At 40.0% G+C, this 21859-nt stretch overlaps 1 protein-coding gene across 2 annotated transcripts in view; it reads left to right on the top strand.

Annotated features, from left to right (window-relative positions):
- SCUBE1 (signal peptide, CUB domain and EGF like domain containing 1) overlaps positions 1–21859 on the top strand; it is a 188963-nt gene that overhangs the window by 46216 nt on the left and 120888 nt on the right. For both annotated transcript variants that reach the window (XM_033057868.1, XM_033057867.1), the window contains exon 4: positions 7200–7334. In XM_033057868.1, the coding sequence (XP_032913759.1) occupies positions 7200–7334 (135 nt within the window). The remainder of the gene's footprint in view (positions 1–7199; positions 7335–21859) is intronic.

Below are 21859 nucleotides of genomic sequence, written 5' to 3'. Positions count from 1 at the left end.
AGGAAGGAGGTACTTCATGTGATATAGACCTGCAAAATGTTACCAGGTTGGGATGGAGATACTATCTCATTTTTCATGTCTAGTTTCATGGGTTTTTTAACCCACAAAAGAAAAATATTTTTCATTATTGAAACAATAGTAACAATACATCAAGAACTACACCAAGAAGAAGGTTTGAAATAACCCAAACCAGATTTTTCTAATCTTAGTAGAGTCTAAGTAAATATAAAAAATAGCAGGTATAAGCAGTAATTATCCTGGAAGAAGGATAGTTCAGTTCAGCCTGCAGCAATTAACGATGCTGAGGAAAAAGACAAAGTAAGGGGCATTATGATGATAGACTAAATAATTTAGTTAACTTATCTCACATTTTTCATTCAATTGATCTGGACGGCTGCTTGTTTGTATCTGTAATTAGCTTCCCCCCATTCGTTTATGGAGTAATGTTAATCCAGCATTTTCCTCTTGGAGTGCCTACATATACTAGATGTCAGTGGGAACTGCAAACTTACACTAATGGGGCTGTGGATGTCTGTGCCTCACAGAAAGAGCTTCATGCCAAGCTGGAGGCTGCTGGTATTCCCTAGACAGTGGCACAGATGAAAAGAAGTGTGATCAAATTCACTCAGAATTGTCTTAAAACTTGAATCAAAAGAGTGGATAATATGAACAAATAGTTGAGCTGGAACCTTGAGTTTAGGCACTGTTGTCTGGAGGCCACCTGTGAAAGGATAGAAGCTGCAACTAAAAACTCAGTTCAGGGACTTGGATGTTTATTTGGGAAAGGCTAAAAGCTGTGAAAAGAGTTTTAGCTCTTAAGAGGACGGGGAGTGGTGCCTAGTTGTTTAAGAAAAGAATAAACAAGCGACATCAATAGAGTTGAACTTGATGCACATCCACACAATATCTGTGGGGCTGTTACCTTCAGCTCAGCACATGGGCAGCAGCCACCTGCAGCAGAGTTAAACTGAGAGTTACATGTGTGTTTCCTAGGCTGTACAGGGCAAAAAGTCTCTTGCAGCTGCATTTATGCCGTGTTTATGTGCTGTGAAATTTAAGACATTCCACTGTGTGTCACAAAATAGCTACAGAAACGATTTGAAGCATCCTTTTCAAGGTGTGCAGGCAAAGAAGAAGCCCAGTCAGTGGATAGGTGATTGTTGCTCATTAAAAGACTGAATTCTCCAGGTCAGATCACAGCCAACATTTTAAGTGTTCTATCCTTGTACATAAGAAAAGAGTGGTTCTAGGGATCAATTAATTAATCAATTGTTTTAAAATGATTGTAGTATTCATCACCCAAGAGCATTCTTGTGATTGTTTCTTTATGTTTCCCATCTGTAAAATATGCTTTACTTCTCGGGGAAAAGTAGTTTTTCACACTTTTTGTTGGTTTAGGGGGTGATGTCTTTTCATGTCTAGTTCAGTAAACACTGACTACTCTAAGATCATCTTCTGGATGGAATTGCATCTTTTCTCACCATGGACTCTAGTGAATATTTTTGCAACTGTGGGAGTGAATGAAGAATTGAATTCAAGGCTGTGTTACTCTTTCTCCTTCTCTTCAACAGATTTTTCAGTTTCTGAAAGGAGGGGACAAAAAGTATAATCTAACCTCATGTGCAAATAACAGAAAATTTAGGTCCAGGTTCTAAATTTTTGATGAGGTCCAGTTTCAGATCTGCTGGAGATTCAAATGTGCACAAAAGCAGCAATATCTCTGGCTCTAATATTTCTCCCTGCTTGCTCATGTAAAGCCAATCTAAGGAGAATGGCTTGGCAGCCCTTTCAATTAGCAGTGATTCTTGTTTCCATGGCCCCCTCAGCTGCTGCAAGGGATCACCCTCCCCACCTTCACAGCGTGTCACTGCTTGCAGGAGCGTTCCAGCAGGAGCACCTGCCTGCAGCCTCTGATCTGATACCACTCCTACATGCCAGATCTGCTCTTTGGGCTTACATGGGTATCTTGAGATCCCATCTTCCAAGACACCCACTCCAACAGAGCATCACGGTACTTGGAGGATTAGAGGAGTGAGAAGAGTGCATTCCAAATGTCATTAGAGGTTAACTCCTAGAAATGAGCACATTTTGTTTTAAACATGATATACTGAAGTCATTTGAATTGTTTCTGTGATTATCTTATTTGTATATTGCTGTGCTCCAGGGTTCAGAATACATGAGAGAGACCGTACGAGGCTAAGGGGGATTTGTAAGATCAAGAAAAATGCAGAAAAAGAAAGTAGTGAATGAATATTTACTCATTCTCACAGTAATAGATTCTGGGGGCATTCATGCAGACTGTGAAGCAGCATTTTAAAAATTAATACAAGTATTTTATTTTTTAAAAGCTTATAATAAAATTAAATCTCATAATTGAATTGTAGAAGTAATTGCCCCGTTATGTTGGGCTCATTAGAGATTAGAGAAATCCACACAGGAAAAATGCAGCAGGACAGTGGTCTAGGAAGTGATTCAGGAAAGTTGATAGATGTGTGATGGCTGAAACCTGGGAGAACATGTCTGCAATGGTTCTGTCCCATCTTTTCAGTCTTCTCCTGAGTATCAGCTACAAGGACAGTGTCAGAGATGCTGGGCTAGATGTGATTTTGGTATAATTATGACTGTAGTAAATCCAGTATCCAGTAAAATTACTAAACGTAGGGGGTTTTATTTAAATTTAATTAGACTTTCAGCTAGATTTCTGACTAGAAATATTCACTTACATTTTCCAAGCCTGTGGTTGCTAATCTTTTCCCTTGCAAAATATCCTAAGTGGTGTTTTGTTGCTAACATTTGAGACAAGTCTGCAGTATTGCTATCAGTGCTTCATCTCTCTGTCACCATGTTCTGCACAATGTTAAAATAGGCATCTTAGAGACATCTTCCAAAAGTTTCCAAGAGCAGCTTAGAGGAAAAGAAACAGCAGGATCAGCTCCCTGGATCATGAGTCAAAATCCTGTTTTTGGAAGTCTCAGTGCTACAGCAAGTACATTTTACTATGGTTCCCAAATGCTTTGGAGATTTTGAAGACTCAGATTTATGAGGGGCATAAGTGTTTATGAAAATGCTGACATGAAAGAGAAATGTCAAGAAGGAAGGAAGAGAAGATCAGGGGAGGAAGAAAACAGTGGACATACTGTTCCTGGCATTGACTCTGTGTAGTGTTTCCACTTCCGTGTCTTCCTGCTCGTGGTTTTGATTTCAGGTACCCTTAGCAGACCTTTCTCCCTCCATGGTATCTAAACAGGACACTTTGCTGGAAGAGCTTCTTAGGAAGGTCTGTGCCAGATCAGGGTGAAACACCAGTGAAGTTAATTTGAAAAATTCATCAGATAAATTAAATGAGAAACTGAAAACATTTGTTTATTTAATATATAAACCATTCATCTTTATCAGCTGTAATATTTCCTACCCTTTGATACTGTTCCACGCTACCACTCTCCAGAGGATCTCATCTGACTAAGGTACAGAACAAGAGTTTGATTATGTGAAGGCAGTGGGCCAAAAAGCTAGAGGTCTTATGCAAATTGAAATCTGCATTCATTTACATAATGCTCCTGATCTATAGATATAGCTATATATGTATGCATTTATGCAGCCATTATCTCTCTGTCTCTGTTGAAAGATCCCTCTCCTTTCCCAGCCTTTCCCTGAGCTGGCTCTTGCCCTGGTCCAGCTTGTCTTTGATGAGGACTGGCCACTCTAAAATCCAGGGGCTCCTCTCCCTGCAAACATAGGTTTGTCACTGGTCTAAATTCTGTAGCAGCAATTCTTGCTTTTGTGCTGGTTGTCATCTGAGCTGTTTATTTGTGCTGGTAAGGAGCAGCTAAGAGCTGTGGAAACTGAGCTATTTCTAGGTGCTTCCAGCAGCAGTTGTCTTTGGCAAACAGAATCACAGGACAGCTCTTTGTGATGAGCATTGCAGAGACTGGCTTAAGAACATGTATTCCCTCTCTACTAGTTCTTCATCCTCTTTTGGAGGATGGGGTTGGATGGAATATCCATCTGAGCTCAGCTCAGGTGAGAATCTTTTAGCATTCTTTTGTGGGTTTGGACTGGAAAAACTTGCTGAAATCTTCCTGCATGAGTGGGCTTTTGAGACTCAGCTGTCCTGTAAGCACTGGATAATGCACTTTAGGAATCAGCACATTGTAGGGTGGGGAGACTAAACTGAAACTTTTGTCATACAAGAAGGCAAGGAAATGGATTTGACTTTCCATACACCAGTTTAAAGGAATGGAGTCTTGTCCCTGCTACCTTGAGGCTGCCAACCTCAGAGAGACAATCTGGTCCTGAATGATCAGTGGTACCTGATTTTGTGTAAAAGTTTATGAAAGAAGATGTGTCTATTGTTCTAAAAGAAAAGAAAAATTCTGTTTTATTAAGAATAGAGTAATAAATCAAGTAAGCTTTGTATTTGTGTTCAGTCAATTTGTAAGTTTTTTAATTGGTTTTAGCTGGGGCTGAAAGTAGATGTTTGAGTGAAGGGATTCTATGCCATAAGTGACTTTTTTCAAATCTCTAGAGTTTAGGCCCCTGGGGTACAGGTGTAAACTGTCACACAGAGTTGGCACCAATTAAAGATCCTGAGAATCTACCCTCAGTTTTTTCAAAACAGTCAACAGACATGTTTGACATGTAGAGAGCCAACAAAACTGGAACTAAAAGAGCTTTATGGAAAACCTGACTACTTATTTTGGTGTTTAAGTGGAACTTAATCTCTAGAAAATCTGGTTCAAAATTCAATCTCATCCATGCTGCACTACCAATGTTTCCACATTCAGGTGGATGACTTGAGCTGCATTGAATGAGAATTGCACAATGAAAGAAAGAAATAGACCCTTGGGCAGGTATTTCACTTGTGAGCTTTGAAAAAATTCAGAGACATTAAAGAATTATTCTGCCAGATCTACCAAAACCTGTGATTCTTGGAGTCAATGAAGTTCTCTTGCATAATTTCAACAGACTATTTTATGCTGTTCTTTCAGATGGGTTATTAATAAACTGATAGGCTGATCACAAAGTGCTTTATTGGGAAGAAATTTTACCAAGTGAAGAATTCAATAAATATTTTCCAGTCATCTATGTCCAATAGATTGCTTGGTGTGGTGGATATTAAACAATACTGCCTTTTAAGGCTGTAGTAATAGAAAGTGCTCCAAAAAACCTAATCCTAGCAGATTGAGACCTGAGAAAAGAAAATGTAAATCCTGCACCATCACCAAGATCCATTACAAGGCATGTATATAGAGTAGTCCTAGATCCCAGCTGGTTCCTTTCTTCAAGTCCTTCTCATAAATGTGTATTAAAATAATTTTGAGGCAAGTAATTGAACACAATTGGAAGAAATTCCTCATAGAAAAGCTTTTTTAAGAGTTTTGATTGTAATAATTTTATTCTAGCATATGGATTTGGGGCTTGGTGGTAAATTGATCTCTTTGTAGAAGCAGTAAATCATTAGCATTTGCTATCAAGAGCAGAAGAAAAATGTTTACAAGTCATTGCATTCGTTTCAGATTATTCATCAGAGTTGAAAGGCAACTGTTTGAGTTACTTTGTGATACCATAAACAGAGCTCTGGGAAGACCACATACTTTGTGCATAATTTGGCCTTTGTGCATGTACCAGCTGAGACTTTCCTGCAGTAAGGGGTCAGCTAATTTTCCAGAGAGGAGAGTCTGGATTCCAGGCTGCTGTTCTGAACAGCAAGTTTGAGTTGGCACTGATGACAGAGGAAGGGTCTAACCAAGATGTCTTATTTATTTTCCTTCTTGTGCAGCAGTAGGCAAGGAAAGTCTTCACTTCCCATTTTCCTACACACTCCCAAAATCTCTGGTGGAGTCATGAATATGTTCAGATCTGGAAAAGAGTAAGAACTGAGGGCAGGGGGATTTTGATACAGAGAATTTGAGTCAATAGTTCTTAACATTTCCTGGTACGTAAAAAAAGGAGGACTGTCTACACACTTACATTGTAGTTCAAGACAGAATGAGGCTGCCTGGTTTCCCTGGGTGCTGCAGTAATTACCCCAGAGCTTTTTTTTCTGTGAGAAAGGGCTACAACTGCTGTCCCACGAAGGCAGCACAAACAGCAAGAGCTGCATTCAGAGCTGCAGCAGCACCAGCAAAAGCAGCTTGGGTTTACCTTAGTGTGCTGTGGCCAGTCCTGATGGAATTAATTTCTGCAGGAGCTGTGCCAGCTGTCCTGAGGTTTGGAGTGTTGTGGATCATTTAGCTTTGTTGCACGGTTGGTTTTTTTTTTGCCCCTTCCAAAAATAAAATGAGAGCAAAGCATACACCAACTCCATTACCTACATGTTGGCACACACTGTGAAATAACTGGCTGAAGAGTCCTCATAAAAAAGGAAAGCATGGAAATTTCAGGTGGCAAGGAGAAAAGCAAAAAATAGATATGACTCACTTTCATGAGCAAAACAGGAGAATTGCAAAGTTGAACGTGGGTCAGATACCTAATAGTGGCAATGGTTTCCCAATGCTGACACATATCTGTCTGCTAAACACTGCAGCATAAAAACAGCTATGCCAAAGAGAAGTGATGGGGGATAGCCCTCAAAACAGCCAGTAGCTAATGCTGCCTTTGTGGTTTTATATATTTGCCTATTAAAATGACAATACAGACATGGAACATTTAAGATTTAAGAAGCCTTCTTTTCACTAAACAACATTAAACAAACTGACAAAATAGGGGGTTATGACTCCAGTAATTGAAACATGCTGTTCTGTTCAAAACCAGAACTCTATAAAGACTCTTTTCACCCAGTAATGCCCTTTGTGTTTGCCTGCTACCCCTGCTGGAAATTACTGTAGACCTGAAGTATGTCTTTCCAAGAGGAGTGGGAATGACAGAGTGCAACAGCACACTTGGCAGATGGGGTCACAGCCTTTTTAGGTTGTTCATGTTCATTGTGCATTGGAAATCAATTTGCAGCTCAGAACACGTGAAGACGTTGTAGGATTCGTCTCTGCACTGTTTGGGGTTTTGTTTTGGGTTTTTTTTCCATGTTAACTTTAACCTAGGATGCAGGAAAAATAATTAGAGGGATTAATTTGGATTAACTGATTTGGGTAATCTTCACTAGGTTAATTTACAGCGTGCCTTTTTGTGTGTTCCTCGCTCTTCTAGATTTATATTCTAAATCTGTACATTATCTTGAATTTCTTTTTCCTTCTGTCTTCTAGATGTCGATGAGTGTCTGGATAACAATGGAGGCTGCCAGCAGATTTGTGTAAATACTATGGGCAGCTACGAATGTCAGTGCAAAGAGGGTTTTTTTCTGAGTGATAACCAGCACACCTGCATTCATCGCTCCATTGGTAAGTTTTCAGCGTGTAAAATTTGCTCTTGAGATAACAGTGTTCAATCAGAAAAGCTGAAACAGTTTGGGGTTTGTTGGGCTTTTTGGTTTTTAATCTGCACAGTTCCCAAAATCATTTTACTGGTTGGTTGAAGTTGATTGATTCCTCTGCTACCCAAACTTGTAGCAGAACCATAAATAAGACAAAGAAACAGGCTTTGGTTTGACACACAAATTATACTCGGTCTGCACAGCAGACTCTTTGTGCAGGCAGAGACAGATTTTCAAATGGTAACTTTCTGCTTCTGAGTTTCCAGAACTTAAAAATCTGTTTATTGGATAATGGTGCACCTGTGTTTCACCTTAGAAAGCATGGTATCTTAAATCCAAAAGAACAGCTCATTAGTTCTGTGAATTACACAGGTTACAGGAATTTTGCCAGTTGTGTAACTCATTACTTCATTGCAGGCTGATCATGGTTGCATCTATATTGACACAGGACTTTCCTTTGGTTCAGTACCCTGTCCTAGGTGGAGATTAAAAAACAATCTCTCTGTTGCCTATGCACTAGCAATAGAAACAAGGAATCCCTGCAGAACTGTGATGCTTGTCTGCTGCTGTTTTGGACTAGAATAAGCAGCTCTCCCTTTTCTATAGATGTCAGACGTGGAAGACAAGTTTGAGGGGAGGGGGAGAAAAGAAAACAACATAGTCATAAATCTTTGCAATTAAGTGGACTCGCTCAGTGTTCATTCAGGCTTCTGTGACCCTGGCAGCAGTGGGAATATATGCTAGCAAACTCATTTACCAATAAGCAATACAGAATGACAAAGTAGCAAGATGGGACTGGTGATCAACAGTGTAAGCATGCTGTAAATTTTAGCAGGCCACACAAATGCTTCTAAACTATTTTAAGTGGCTAATACTGACCAGAAAATCGTACTTGAACACAGAGTATGAGTTTAGTCATTCTCTTGATAAGAAAGCAAAATGTAGTTTTGCTATGATGCAGCATCTCAGAAATGTAGGGGTATTTCTGGCACTGTGTATCTGCTTAAACAGAATTGTAACAACAAGCAGTGATTTCAGAATTGTGAAACTATGGAATATACACTTTTTAACATGATTATTAAGTTTTAAGTATTTTGATTATGACAAGAATATGCAGTTAAGCTACATGAACCAGTGTGTGTTTGAGGTTGTTATCTAATGGGTTTTTAGTCATTCTTTAAACCTAAATTGTCCAGACTTCTGTCCACCATAAAGTAACCCTGACACAAAGATATCCAGCAGAGCAAGGAATAGTAGCTGGAGACTTAATGAAAAGCACTTGCAGAGTACTGCACTACAATCATTATTTCAATTTGCACATTATAAAAATTCCCAGCTGTAATGAAAAAAGAATTTAGTTATCTGAGATGGAAACTAATTAAAAAAATGAAAAATGAGACTCTAAAGGCAAAAGTTTATTCTAAGAAATAGTTTCACTGGGGGGAAAAGGGTATGTTTTTATGGCAGTGAGGATTCCTAGTTTGCTAGAAAGACTAGGGGAGTGGATTTGAATGCTGACTGCTGTGGGCAGGCATATATTTATTATATGCACAGAAAATATATTTGTAATAACTTGTTTACAAATAAAGTGTCATGTAAGACATGGATGTTTAATTTGAAGCAATATCTTAAAATTGTTTTAGATCTGAGAAAAGCCAAGCAAACTACTAAATAGACTAGTGGGGATTGCAGCGTGTTTTATGAGCAAATGGTTTGCAGCTTTTCAGAAGTAAAGTGCCAATTGACAATAACAGCAAACATTACACTGCAGTGTCATGATCCCCCACAGAAATACATCAGGTGGGTATGCTGGAGGAAGGAACTGAGATGAAATGATCTTTCACTTGTCAGAGGTGACTGAACTGCAAACAGTAAACATGCATGGTGAGAAAGCAAACGGCTTTTTTAATATCTGTGTTTACTCGCTTTCGTAGATCTCACTTGTAAACACTGCTACAGAAACTGTTGGAACACAAAAATGCACATTAACATATTTATCCAGAATGGTGCCTGGGGCTATGTTGTGACTGTACCTCTGTTGGTAAACTGGGCTGGAGTGGACAAAGGCACACCACGCAGCCAGCACTGCAGTCCAAACACAAAGGCACTGACTTGCCAAAGCCCTTTAGCAAGTGTGTTGACTTTGTGCATAATAAGATCCATTCATTGCAGGGTGGGTGCATTTCTCTCTCTGTAAAATGCATGTGCAGTCACAGAATGTTGGTGTCTCCAGCACTACCTAAAGTCTCTCCAAGGACTCAGCTAGTCTAAAACCATCAGCCACAAGGCTCTTCATGCAGTTTGCTGCCACTTTTCCCCTCCTGTTTTCAAATGCCTTGGGAAAAAAGGGAGCAGCATTGCAAGGTGCTTGGGACATGACTTGGGATGAGTTCAGAAGGGAGGGAGCAGCACCAAGCCTAAGGATGCCCTGGCTGCAGGCCCAGCTCACCCTCCTCAGAGTTTAAAAAGGGCTTTGGATATTGAGAGTTGAACAGAGGAAGGAATACATCCCTTCCTGCACTTACCAGGCAAGGGAATGGTGTCTTCCAATAGGAGATAATCTCCTTGAAATTGTTGGCTGCTCTGTGAATTTTTTCTCAGCTTCCAGAGATGCACTGTGCTTGTCCCGGTGTTTTTGGGGTGTTTTGTGTCACCGTGCTCCTGTCCACAGGTTGTGGTTAAAAGCCACATTTGGAGGTCATGATGGGGGCTTGTGTTCTTGTTTCTCAAATGGCATGTTGGCTTGCCATCCAGAAGTGGTATTATTTCTTGTAGACGAAAAGGATTAATGATCCACAGAGAAACAATAATTTTATACTAGTGGGAGGCCAGGCTGACACTGAACACAGAGCAAATCCTGGTGTCCCAGCATTTGCATTGTTTCACTGCCTTCATTACAGGCCTACTGATTTGTCATGTTTAGTCCCAGTATCTTTTGGGAGGATGCTATGCCCAGCACAACTTACCTCATTTATTTTTGCATAAAGCTTAATTTTACTTTGCTGAGTCAGATTTCAGTGCTAGTTTACTCACAATAATGATGGCAGGAACAGGGGGAGAGAATGGGAGGGAAAATGGATTGTAAAAGTTATGGAGAACTTAACAGTTGTTTATCTTTGTGTATCTTAATTGCATGAGTGGGTATGAGCACTGGGAATTACACCAGAGACCAAGGTTGTGTTTGTTTCCTCATGACTTAGAGAAACCTGAATAAAACAGCTGTTACTGTATCATCTCCAGCTCCAGAGGGAGCATGTGTTTAATAAATGTGGAGATTACTGTCGTGCACTGCTGCTGTGACTGAGCCAGGTTAGTGGGTTACAGAACGTTTGCACTGAATTTGATGATAAACCAAAAGCCCTAATTCAGCAAAGCTTTGGGGCAGATCCTTAAAGTCCTAATTTAGGAAAGCTGGTGATAAATCTAATTTGGGCTTAAAAAGTATCAAAATAGACAAAGTGCCTATAGCTAGATAGACAAAATAGAGAGACAGAGAGCCTGCATCTCCTCTGAAGCTCAGAGTGAGCACGGTGAAGGGCAGGGTTGCATTACAACTTAAAAAAGATATTTTGGGCAGGAGCCCTGGCTTCAAACTGCCTCACCTACCTGAATTCCCAGCTGAGTCCCACCCCCAGGGGCAAGCCTCCTAAAGCCCAAAGGGTTTTTGCCTGCAGGCAGCATACTTCAGGACTCTGTGGCTGGAAAGACTTCAGCCCCTTTAGATTGCATGCCCTGGATGTCTGTGTCTGGCATAGTTATATTAATGGTTTTATGTCTGCTCATCATTCACTGCCAGTTTTTTTATACAGCAGTACCAAGTAAGCTGAAAAGGCAGGTGAATTATGAGTGGCAATTACATGTGGAGATGAGAAGAGGTGGAGAAGTACCAGGCTATAGAAGACTGAAATCATGGTGGTCTCATCAAGTGGTGAAAAAGCTTTTTACACAGTTGTCACTGTCATTTTCAAGCCTGTTAAAAACTGCTTAGAAAAGAAATGCTTTTTCACCTCTCCCTGTCCTGTTAGTTTTAGCAGAGTTAGAGAATTCAACATAAAGTCAAGCTGCCACAACTTAGCAAGATTCTCAAAACCAGTTTGTGTCTTTCTGTACTAAAAGTGTGTAGGTTTAGACTCAGAGGAAAAGGAAATGTGAATAAACCACATTGTCTTGCACTTGCTAGGCAGGCCTGTGGAATGGCTTATGATGCTTTTGCTGATGCACAGAAACTTGTTAAACTTGATTATGTGTTAAACCCTTGTTAATTTTGCAGTAGTAGCAGAGGAGTCCATTGGTCAGCTGATATCAAATTACTGAGTTTCTTCTTGTGAGGATTATAAAACCATCTTTGTTCAATTTTTTCCTTCCTATTTTCCATGATATTTTTTTATTCTTCGTGTGTTTCTTAGTTCAATGAGATTTTGTAGTAGTATAATAATGTGTTAGGACTCCCTGGGAGAAAGTGCTGTCCCCAGTCACTGAAGGAAGTGTTACTGTTGAGATTCTGGGATTCTTTATTCCCATCTCTGCTGCTGATTCCTTGTGGAACTCTGGGCAACAAGGTTATTGTGACTCAGACTTTCTGCAAAGCACTTTAGAGGAAAGAAGTGGGTTTTTTCTACAGAAAACACAATAATCTGTTCACATTTAAAGGGTGACTTTAAATAATTAAGTGTTGCCAGCACTGTTCCAGACTTTATGAAGTATGAGTTTCTCATCTCCACTCTGAAAGCTCTTCCATGCTGATGTAACCAGCACATGCTTCACCATGGCTACCCTGAGTGCAGGCATCCCATACACAGAACAATCCTATTTGTCTTTTTTAGATGGAATCCTAATATGATTGTAAAGGAATGCACGTAAAGCAAATTTTAGAAAGGAAATCAGTTCATAGGTAAAATAATAAGAAAACATTTCAGGCAGCAGCAGTTTTATCTGGGCAAACTGTGCAATCTTGGAAGCCTTTTCCTAAAACTGCACACATTATGACCTAAGTGTAATAGAAACTTGTCTCTTTGTATATTCCCATGGTACATTTAGAATAAAACATTCAATTTATTATCTTTCACAGAATATAGGTGATACAGATATAGAAAAGCTATTTTAAATCTCACTGCACCCTGTTAGAAATGCATAACTCTTTGAAGCTATGTGTAACCCACAAAAATTTGGGTTCTTATTTGCTCCAGCAGCCTGTGGGAAGAGCACCTTGCATTTTCTTTCACTATTCCTCTGGAATAGAAAGAGTGTTTGTTTGTCTAGAGGGAAGATGCAACAGGTGAAAATACCTGGCATGAGTAAAAAGCAATTTCTGTTAGACCCCATCTCCCTCCTTTCATATACAAATGACTTATTATGATTAGGACTAGTAAAATGAAACTGGCTGTAAAACCAGTTTAAGTGGAACCTGACTTGTGTTCAGCTGTGGGGGGAAGCAGTAACCATCACAGAATCACCAAATCTGTTTTAGGTGAAAGTTTAGGGCTAGATGTGATAATAAGTAGTCTCACAGAATCCTAGAACAGCCCAGGCTGGAAAGGACCTCCAGCCTTCGGTGGAAAAGGGAGCCTGGATGAAAATACCAACTTGCCTGTCTGGTCACATCTTGCAAACCACCCTCAGCAGTGATGGTGACTCCACGATGTCCCTGGGGAGGTTGTTTCACTGAATGGTCATTCTCATTGCAAAACTTGTCCTTCTTAGGTCATAAAACTGATAAAACCTTGGTCAGTGCAACTTGTAACCATTGCTCTTTATCTTTTTTCCTTGTGACTCCTTGCAAAAAAGAGCCTCCATCCTCTTTGTAGCTGCCCTCCAAGCACTATTCAAATAAAACTAAATCTGTCCAAATAAAACTGCAAAAGCAGGGTTTTAAGTATCAAAATTCTCAGTACTATTTTGTTGATTTTTTTTTTCTCCCCCACTTAGGTTTTCACTTTAAGACCTTCAGTAAATGTCAGCTTAAATGCTTAGGATGTCATAGAATTGGAGACAAAGGCATGCCACTTTTGGCTTACAAAAATTTTAAATGCATCTGAAATCTGAGGCTACAATCTTCCTTTTATATGTAAGAAAACTGAGGTGTAAATATTACAGTATTGTCTGTGTCTGAAATGCAGGACAGATCCCATCCATGAGAACAGCTGAAGTCCTGCTGCTTCAGAGCAGCCCAGACAGAAACCAGGACGTGAGAAAATGTTATGTGACATGAAATCAAGATACAGTTTCAGTATATCCCAAGTTGCAGAGTTAAATACAGCCAAGTAAAGTTGATTGCAGTCCTCTGTTGAGTTCCTAGAGACCAGTTCAGATTCATATCATACTCACACTCAGCAAAATGTGACCATTCTGCACATTCTACTTTGGTTTTTAAGCTCACTTGCCTTCCAAAAGAAAAATCTTGTGATTCAAAATTTTCTGTGACTTTGAATTAGTTTTAATTCAGACAGAAAACCAAATTTAGTTGACTAGTCAATGCCTATTGTTGCTTTGCTTCAGCTGAGATTGAATGCACTAGAAAACCAATAGCTATGAGGATGCAATAGTGGTGAGTTAATTGAAACTCAAAGGAAAAGTCTCCCAACACTCAGGGACAAGAGCAGATGTCCAGATTTTGCCAAAATCTGGGGTTGAATTCCGAGAGTGTTGTGCAGAAGCTGTCCTTCAGCAGGTACCAGATTTAAGCATACTGATCAGAACAGGCATAAGTATTTTTAAAAGAAAACAGAAAACAGAAAAAAAATGCTAAAAAAAATCATAGTCTAGATGTGCTAGGAAACATCAGCTGGTAGGTAATCTAGAAGTCATATGGATATAGTGCTTGAATAGTAGGTGCACAGCTGAATATGACCAAGTGATGAACTAGGACATGCAGGTAATTTCTCAATGAGCAAGAATATGAAATCATTTAATGGTACAGTCGTTGTTTCTTTATGGCTCCATTGCCAGTACCTTTTGGTGTGGAAAGGATGAAAACTAAAGGGGGAAAATTAAGCTGGAGGTGCAAAGAAGTACACCTTGGAAAGAGCAGCTGTTTGAAACACCCTGCAGCAGCATGACAGCCAGCCAGCTTGCCAGGGGCAGCTCAGGATTTGTAAGTGAGATGAGAAATCTCTCCACACCTGTGTGACAGAAAGTGCAGCGAGCTGGCTGGAGCTCAGCAGCTGAGTGACTGGCAGTGCTGACAGGATGGGAAAACTACACGCACAAATGGGAATACACACTGGAAAGCAGGACCTGGAGAAAAAAATTAAAGGAGAAAATAGGCAAAAGAGGCTTTCACACTCAATCATTCAATAGCATTGGAAGCAAACCAATGTTCTGTTCATACTGTTTACTTTGGGTATAGCAAGATTATGCTAAATAAAAGAACTGACATGTTTTTTAAAGGCCTCTAGCATCCAGTTGACTGAAACATCAGGTGAGAAAGATCTGGGAAGAATATTAAGCCAGATGGAAAAATGCTTGCATTCACACACATCACAACAAATGGACTCTGTTTTAAGTATACCATATGTTGTATTTGTCATGTGTCTTTCTCTGAATGCAGAGCCTGCTCTGAATACTGTGTAAAGATGCTCAGCATCTTTTATAACTGCTGTAGTCACTATGGGTGTTTCTGTGTGTCTTATATTTTTCACTGTGCAGGGAAATCAGTCACAAACCGTGTTGGAGGCACTGTTCCTTCTTTTCTGCTCTTCATGACAAATCTCAGAGGTGTGATCCAGCAGGAGCTCTAGAGATTGATACTGCAAATGTGTTTCTGGTTATAAATCAGTAGAAATTCAAGATATGAATAGCAAGTACCTGTTCATACAAACTGTTAGCCTCCTGTATGTGGCATGCATTTCATCAGTTCTATTAATTATTCAGTTCCATGTAATTATGTTTGAGGTTGCTCTGAGCTATTCTGAATTAATTCAGGAGTTAAGAGAAATAAGAAGAGAGATGCATATATTTAATAGTCATGTATATTTCAAGCCTAAGAATACTTGCATGCTTTGTTAAATTTCTTATCTTAGAAGTCACTCTGAATGCTTTCATAGGAGGAACTTTGTAGGAACACCATGAGATATTTTTAAGAGGGAGCACAATGGAAGAAGACAGTGAGACAAGGGTATGTCAGGCAAACAGAAAATAAGAGGAGGAAGAGAAAGAGCCAGCCAAGTGGGAATGAGGTGAAGAGGAAGAGAATAGATAGAAAATGAAGAGTGAGAAACAATATAAGGCCAAAACCCATTCTTCTTTTCTCTCCTTAATTCCCTGTCCCACCAGTAACATTTTTTTTCAATATCAGCTCCCTTTGAGTTTTCATGTAGGTAACTTTTCTGTTGTATAAACCTCAGTATAGTCACAGGACAGTCATGGTAGCAGTGTCTTTGGAATGTTGTTTTTTTTCTCAGTGGAATGGATCATGTGCTGAGATTTCAAAGTCAACCTGCAATCATGAGCAAGTCATCAGGATGATTTCCCTGCTTTGCTACTCCCAGTATTCCAGAAATGGGGAAAGAGATGTGTTAAGTGTAACAGGAGGAGGAGAGCATCTAGCTATGTTCATTATTGATAAAAGCATTGAACCTGTGCAGCAAATCGATTAACCCAGGGTTTGTGCACAATGTATATTATGACTAATCATTTCCCAAAGGCTGTGCCTGATTTATCAGGGACAAGAAGCTGCAAGTAATCTTTCTTCTCTTGTTTTATCATAAAGCATTCACCTTGGAGTAAAAGCAACAGCACTTTTGGCCCCCTTTGATATGGAGTGTACCTTTAAAAGTTCTGTGTGTTGATAGCTTGCCAAATCACTGCACATGCCATGTAAGCCCATATTATCCACTTCAGTGCTGCAAGCTTTGTGTTACACTGGTGATCTACCAGAGCTGGCAGATTTCCTGCCTGCACTTTACATGGGCAGAGGATGGTAAAATAGCTGCTATCTTCAATCCATATCAAACTGCAAAGTACTAGAAAGGCCAAAACTAAGAGCCTCCTTGCTGAAACATTAATTTTTAACAGAAATCCACATGATCAGTGTTGGCATTTCAGTATTTAGTGTAATGAGACTTGGTTATTTAAACTGACATTTCTTTGTAAGGCTACAAATGCCAAGATGGGGAAGCAGGGAGTTGAATGTTCTTATGCTGTGTATTTCTTCTCCTTCTGTTTCTCCTAGTTACTTGCTTTTCTAATCACTAATTGGCTAGAGGATGTCACAGGAGTTTAGAAAAACTACCTTAGGACTTTACACCCTCCAAAAGAGGAGCTATTATTATGTGCTGCAATTTACAGATGTGAGGGACAGAAAAGTTAAATAATTTGCCTAGAGTTACACAGGAAGGCTGTAGAAATCACAAGAACTTTCCAGAAAACCTGTGAAGGGATCATTTGTCAGTGCATGCACTTTACTTGATACTGTGCTGATTTCACCAAATCTGTTCTGTTAAGCTGAGTATCTGTTTTTATGTATGCTCCTACTATGAACAGAATGCAGATACCCTGAGCCCCATTCTGTTGGTCTGTTATTTAATGCCCTTCTTTCATCCCTGGTACACTTTAACATCAGTGATTGATGAACTATGTGTACATGTTTAGAGGTCAAAGTGTAGCACAGGGAGCCCGGTGGATAACAGTGCATTTCACAAATCCTGTTCCCTCCTGCCTTTCCTTCCCACATTTTTGTTGTCTTTGTTCTCTGTTGGCTCTGTGTTGTAAATTGAACAATTTCTGATGGTGCCAGGCAGCTTGACTTCTTACTGAAATTCAGGATGCATGCTGACTCTCTGCACTGTGCCTTTATACTGGGAAGGCAACAAAATTGACATTGGAAATGGATAGGTTCTGAGAGGTGAGGAGGAACACAACCACCTGAACAAGTCAACAAAATGTTGTCAGCATTATTTTTAAAAGAAGTGTATTCTCCCACTAAGCCAAACTCTGTTCTCTGACGTAGCTGATTTTTCTGGAATAACAATTATGTATTTTTGAAGATTAAAAAGATTAAACCCCAAACTTCAAAACTCTGAAATATTCAGGTGCGGAGGTACTGTCCTTGGCACTGTGTGGAAGTGATGTTCAGGCAGCCTGGTCTGCCTCTGTGGGTGGCTGTTGTATGGCACTGAGAATCCTTGGAGCCTCTCATCAGCCAGAGAGGCTGGCACAAGGAACAGCTCTGACATGAAGCCTGGTTTGCTGGGTGCAGGAGGGTGTTCCTGCCAGTGTCTCTGAATCCAGCTTCCTTTCACAGGTGAAATTTTTCAGTGTTGGGGAAGCTTTGCAGGAAAAGAAAAAAAAAAAGAGTAGAACCATCCCGAAGGGTCATGCCAGCTCTGCTGAAGGGCATATCTGGGCAGTGCTGCAGGGGGGACCTGGCCTACCTGGGCAGCAGCTGTTTGTCTGCTCTTCTCCAGGACTGGGATTCTGCTCCTCACCTCTCCAGACAAAATGCTTTCCGAGCTCCCTCTGAGCTTCCCAGGAAAAGCTGTCATTTGGCCTAAGTGCTTACTTAATGGTCGTTTAATTGTTCTGCTCTAATTTGGGTCTGAAAAACATATCATAAAACAAACAAACCTACCTGTAATGAGCTGTTTTAAAGCAGTGTTTGTACTTTCCTAGGCTAATCTGTGTCTCTCATACTTGAATCCTTAGCAGTACATTTACCTGCAGATTTATTTTGAAAATGGTCTATGTGTAGATCTAAACAGGACTTTTGAGCATTTGGCGTTAGTTCAGAATACTGTGTGCTGTTCAATATTCCTAGAAGTCCCAGAAGGAGCTAGTGAGCTTTCATTGCTGTGCTGTCTCAGAGAAGCTGACCACTTATTGGCCCAATGAACACTGAATTAATCTGGAGGATTGCCTATCAGGAGCTCGCCAAAATGCTCCATAAAACAGTCTCACAGCAAAGTAAAATGCCAGAAAAACAGTAAAATCAAAGAACACCAGTTGTAATACTCAGTAATTAGAGCCTTTAAAAGGATCTAAAGGATCCTCCCTGGTGGAAGCAGAAGAGCTCTTTTGTGGTTTTTATGTTGTTTTTGTGGGTTTTATGCAAAAGGGATATTAGGTGACTAAAGGAATTTTCCTGTAGTCCACACTTGTTGTTTAACCCATCTCTAGTGTCTGTGTAGTAGCACTTCTGAATGTCCATCAAATTCACTTCTTCCTATTAATTATCAAGTGCCTAAACTCAAAATGTAAATAAATATACCTCCATCTTATTTATATGTCATTTGGTAAAATATTTTTGGGGTTGCTTTGTTTCTTCATTTCCTCCAAAAACACTTGCAAATTCCTCATTTTCTCTTAGTGTTTTTTATGACTCATTTCATGGAGATACTTCTTTGCTGAGCTGTATGAAGTTGAGCTGTCTCAAAAACAACTTTGTGATCAGAAGTGTGGCTGTGTTGAAGGACATGTCATTTTTCCTTTTTCATATTCATTCTCTCTTTGGACTTCCACAAGTCCTGTTTACAGGCAGAAACAGGTTTTCCTTGTTTTCCAATATGGCATGATGTCAGGAAAAGCACTGCCATTTTTTTCTGCTTACCTTGACCACCAATAAATACCACCCAAATTAAAATCCATGCTCAGTGTTTAGCTGATGCTTTTCATCAAAGTATAGAAATCAAATACAGCTGCTTATCAAGTATTCTATTTTTTTGTGTTCACACAAGCCCAGCAATATTGACTGAACTCTGTTTAGTCTTCTGCTGACCTCTGGCAGAGACAGCTGGTAGATTTGTAAGGTTTTCTTCACCTTTCTTTATTCAGATCATTAGAGCCAGACATTGCTACAAACCAGATATGCTGCTAGCAGATCTCATGCTTATTTCCATGTACAGCCCTGCCAATGCATCTCCCTCTTCACTCATTCTGTCCTTTCACCTCCTTGTTCTTTTTAAGAAATGGAATACCAATTAGTGCATACATGGTGACTAGAATGAAATAATTCAGCATTTCCAGCCTGTGTAATCTGTAGAGGCCAAAGACTGCTCCAGTCACTGCTGTAGTGTTCTCTCTGAAGTGGAGATAAAATCCAAGCCTGATCAAACTGGTTCTGAAGGCCACAGACTCCCAGCAGTTTCAGTAGGATTTGAACTGGCATCACGAGACTGTTGTTGCCAACAACAGAGATTGAAGCAGAAGGTGAAGCAAATCATCATTATTTCTTTGGTCGGGTAAAGAAAGTCAGGAATCACTGTGCTACAATTCACTTCCTGCAGAAGAAATTAGTAAATCATTTCACTAACCTTTAGGAGAGAAGTGACTTGAGGTTCTGTGCAGAGCTGTGAGAAAGAAAGTAAAAAGTAAGAAAGAAACCGAGGTACTAAGTAGATTAAAGGCAATTCAGTCCTGGAGAATATACTTGCAGAGCAATTACACAGCCTGCTATTCCCAAGTGCTACTGATGATTGTTATGGTAGTAAGAGCACAGCTATAAACAGGTGATGCTCTTCACTATGGCACAGAAGAGAGCCTGCTAGTGTTAGGGTGAAGAAACCATACTGTGATGCTGAATAAGCCTCATTACACAGAAAAAGAGCAATGATATGACAGCAGCAGTGAGGTTTGTGTACACAGTGGATGTTTCTCACCCTGAATGTGCCAGCAGAGCATATAGAGCTCTGAGAGAAGCAGGTTCTTCCACTTTCACACCACTATTGCCCTGTAAACATTTCATTCATCTCTGAAGTACGACTTGCAGATTAGACTTCCACTCATTGTGTTCTTGATAGCATTTGGTCTTAAATGGCTAATAACATAGGACTGCTATTTCAGGTGCCTCCACATGAAATCTGATGCTGAGTGCCCCAGAAAAAAAATTAACCATTTGTGACAGGAATGGGATTAAATTTGCTGCTTTGAGGAAGATGCATTTGCCTGCAAATGCCCACTATGGTCTGTGTTCGGTGCTGGTTGTAGCATTTGAACAGAGAAGTGAGAGGAATGTAAATGCTAGTGACAGTAAAACCAGAAATCATAACTATGCTTTAAAATGGTAATATTACTTTTTGGTAATATTCTTGTTCAGATAATAAAGGATTTTGTTCCCTGAGGTAGCTGGGAATGTTTTTTGAGCACTTCAATGGCACAGTCAGAGTAAATCCTGATCGCAGGTAACTTTTCTCAAATGGCAATATATTCATCATCCCCATGCTACATCCATCCCTCCTGAGCATCTCTCACATCCCCCCTGACCTAGACCCTGCAATATCACCCTGCAGACTGTGAATATCTCACCTCTCTCCCTTGTGCTCCCACCAAATGTTATCATCACACCCGCCTGAACCCTGACATTTGATTTGTGTAAGCTGTGATCGCTGCGTGGCTCAGGCTGACATTTTATTCAGACTCCCCTTCTGAACAGCAACATATTTTGTTTGCACAGAATGGTGAACTGTCTAACCATAAAAGCAAGCCCAGTAAAAAGTTTGGACGTTTTTTCATAGCTAAATAACCCTTTCATATTTCATCTAGAAAACAACCTGGGTTATTTGGTTTTTTTTCTTTTTGGCTTAGAAAACAGTGTTATATCACCAGTGTATGTATACTTAAAATTTTTGTATACAAATACACATGCATTTTGTAAATACGTTTGCCTAAGCTATCTTTGAAAGTGGCTGCTGTGACCCCACTCCTTGCTTGGTATACCCAAGGGAGGCAGCATTGATTTTCTTCTCTGAGTTTTGCAGGCTTTAATGAAAGCAAGGGAGAGGCTTGTGCCTACATTGCAATTTACTTTAATGTATGGGCAGTCTTTCAGACCTTTGTTGTTGGGACTATTCATGTGCTTAAGTGTTTTGCTGGATTGAAGCCACAGAGCAGTTAGCAAATTAGTGCACATACCAGGGTATAGCATTCTATTTCTTCTTCCCAGACAGTTTGCATTTCCAGTATTTGTATAGGATACAGAGTGACAAGCAGCCTGTTTGCTTTATTTATGAAGTTAGATGTCAAAAAATGGGATGTCTCCTTAGTAGTTGGTATTTCTGTATCACTTGCTGATAGATGATATTCCCCTTTTCTTCCCATGCAAGCTCCATTCCTTACAGAAAAAGTGTATGTATGACTGTCATTGCCATACTTTTGCTGTGCCATTGTACGCATGGTTTTTCCTCGTGGGATGTTCCAGGCAGTGTTAGAAACAAAATTTAGCTGCCACATGAATTAGAGTGATAGCGACCGCAGATATGCATTGCAGGCTGACAGAAGCTTCTCTGAAAGCACTTGCCTAATTCTGTGCTTCCAGCTTGGAGTTTGGGAGTGTAGCTGCACATCTCCTTTGGAATGAAATTCTGACAGTGGCACTTAAATGGGAAAAACACACATTTTTACACAGCTTATTAGGCAACAATGACTTCTCAGTTTGCTGAATTATTTGTGAGCTTCTGTATTGATACTTCTTTAGCAGCAAATTGCCCAGGTAAGCTGAGGATCTCCACCCTCCCACTGGCACTGCTTTCTGTAGTGTGTGCTCTCAGTCACCAGCTCATTTAT

The sequence above is a fragment of the Catharus ustulatus genome, chromosome 4, assembly GCF_009819885.2.
Source record: "Catharus ustulatus isolate bCatUst1 chromosome 4, bCatUst1.pri.v2, whole genome shotgun sequence".
In the NCBI taxonomy this organism is placed as follows: domain Eukaryota; kingdom Metazoa; phylum Chordata; class Aves; order Passeriformes; family Turdidae; genus Catharus; species Catharus ustulatus.
Note: the sequence above shows the minus strand (reverse complement) of the source record. Positions and strands in the feature narration are given on the sequence as shown.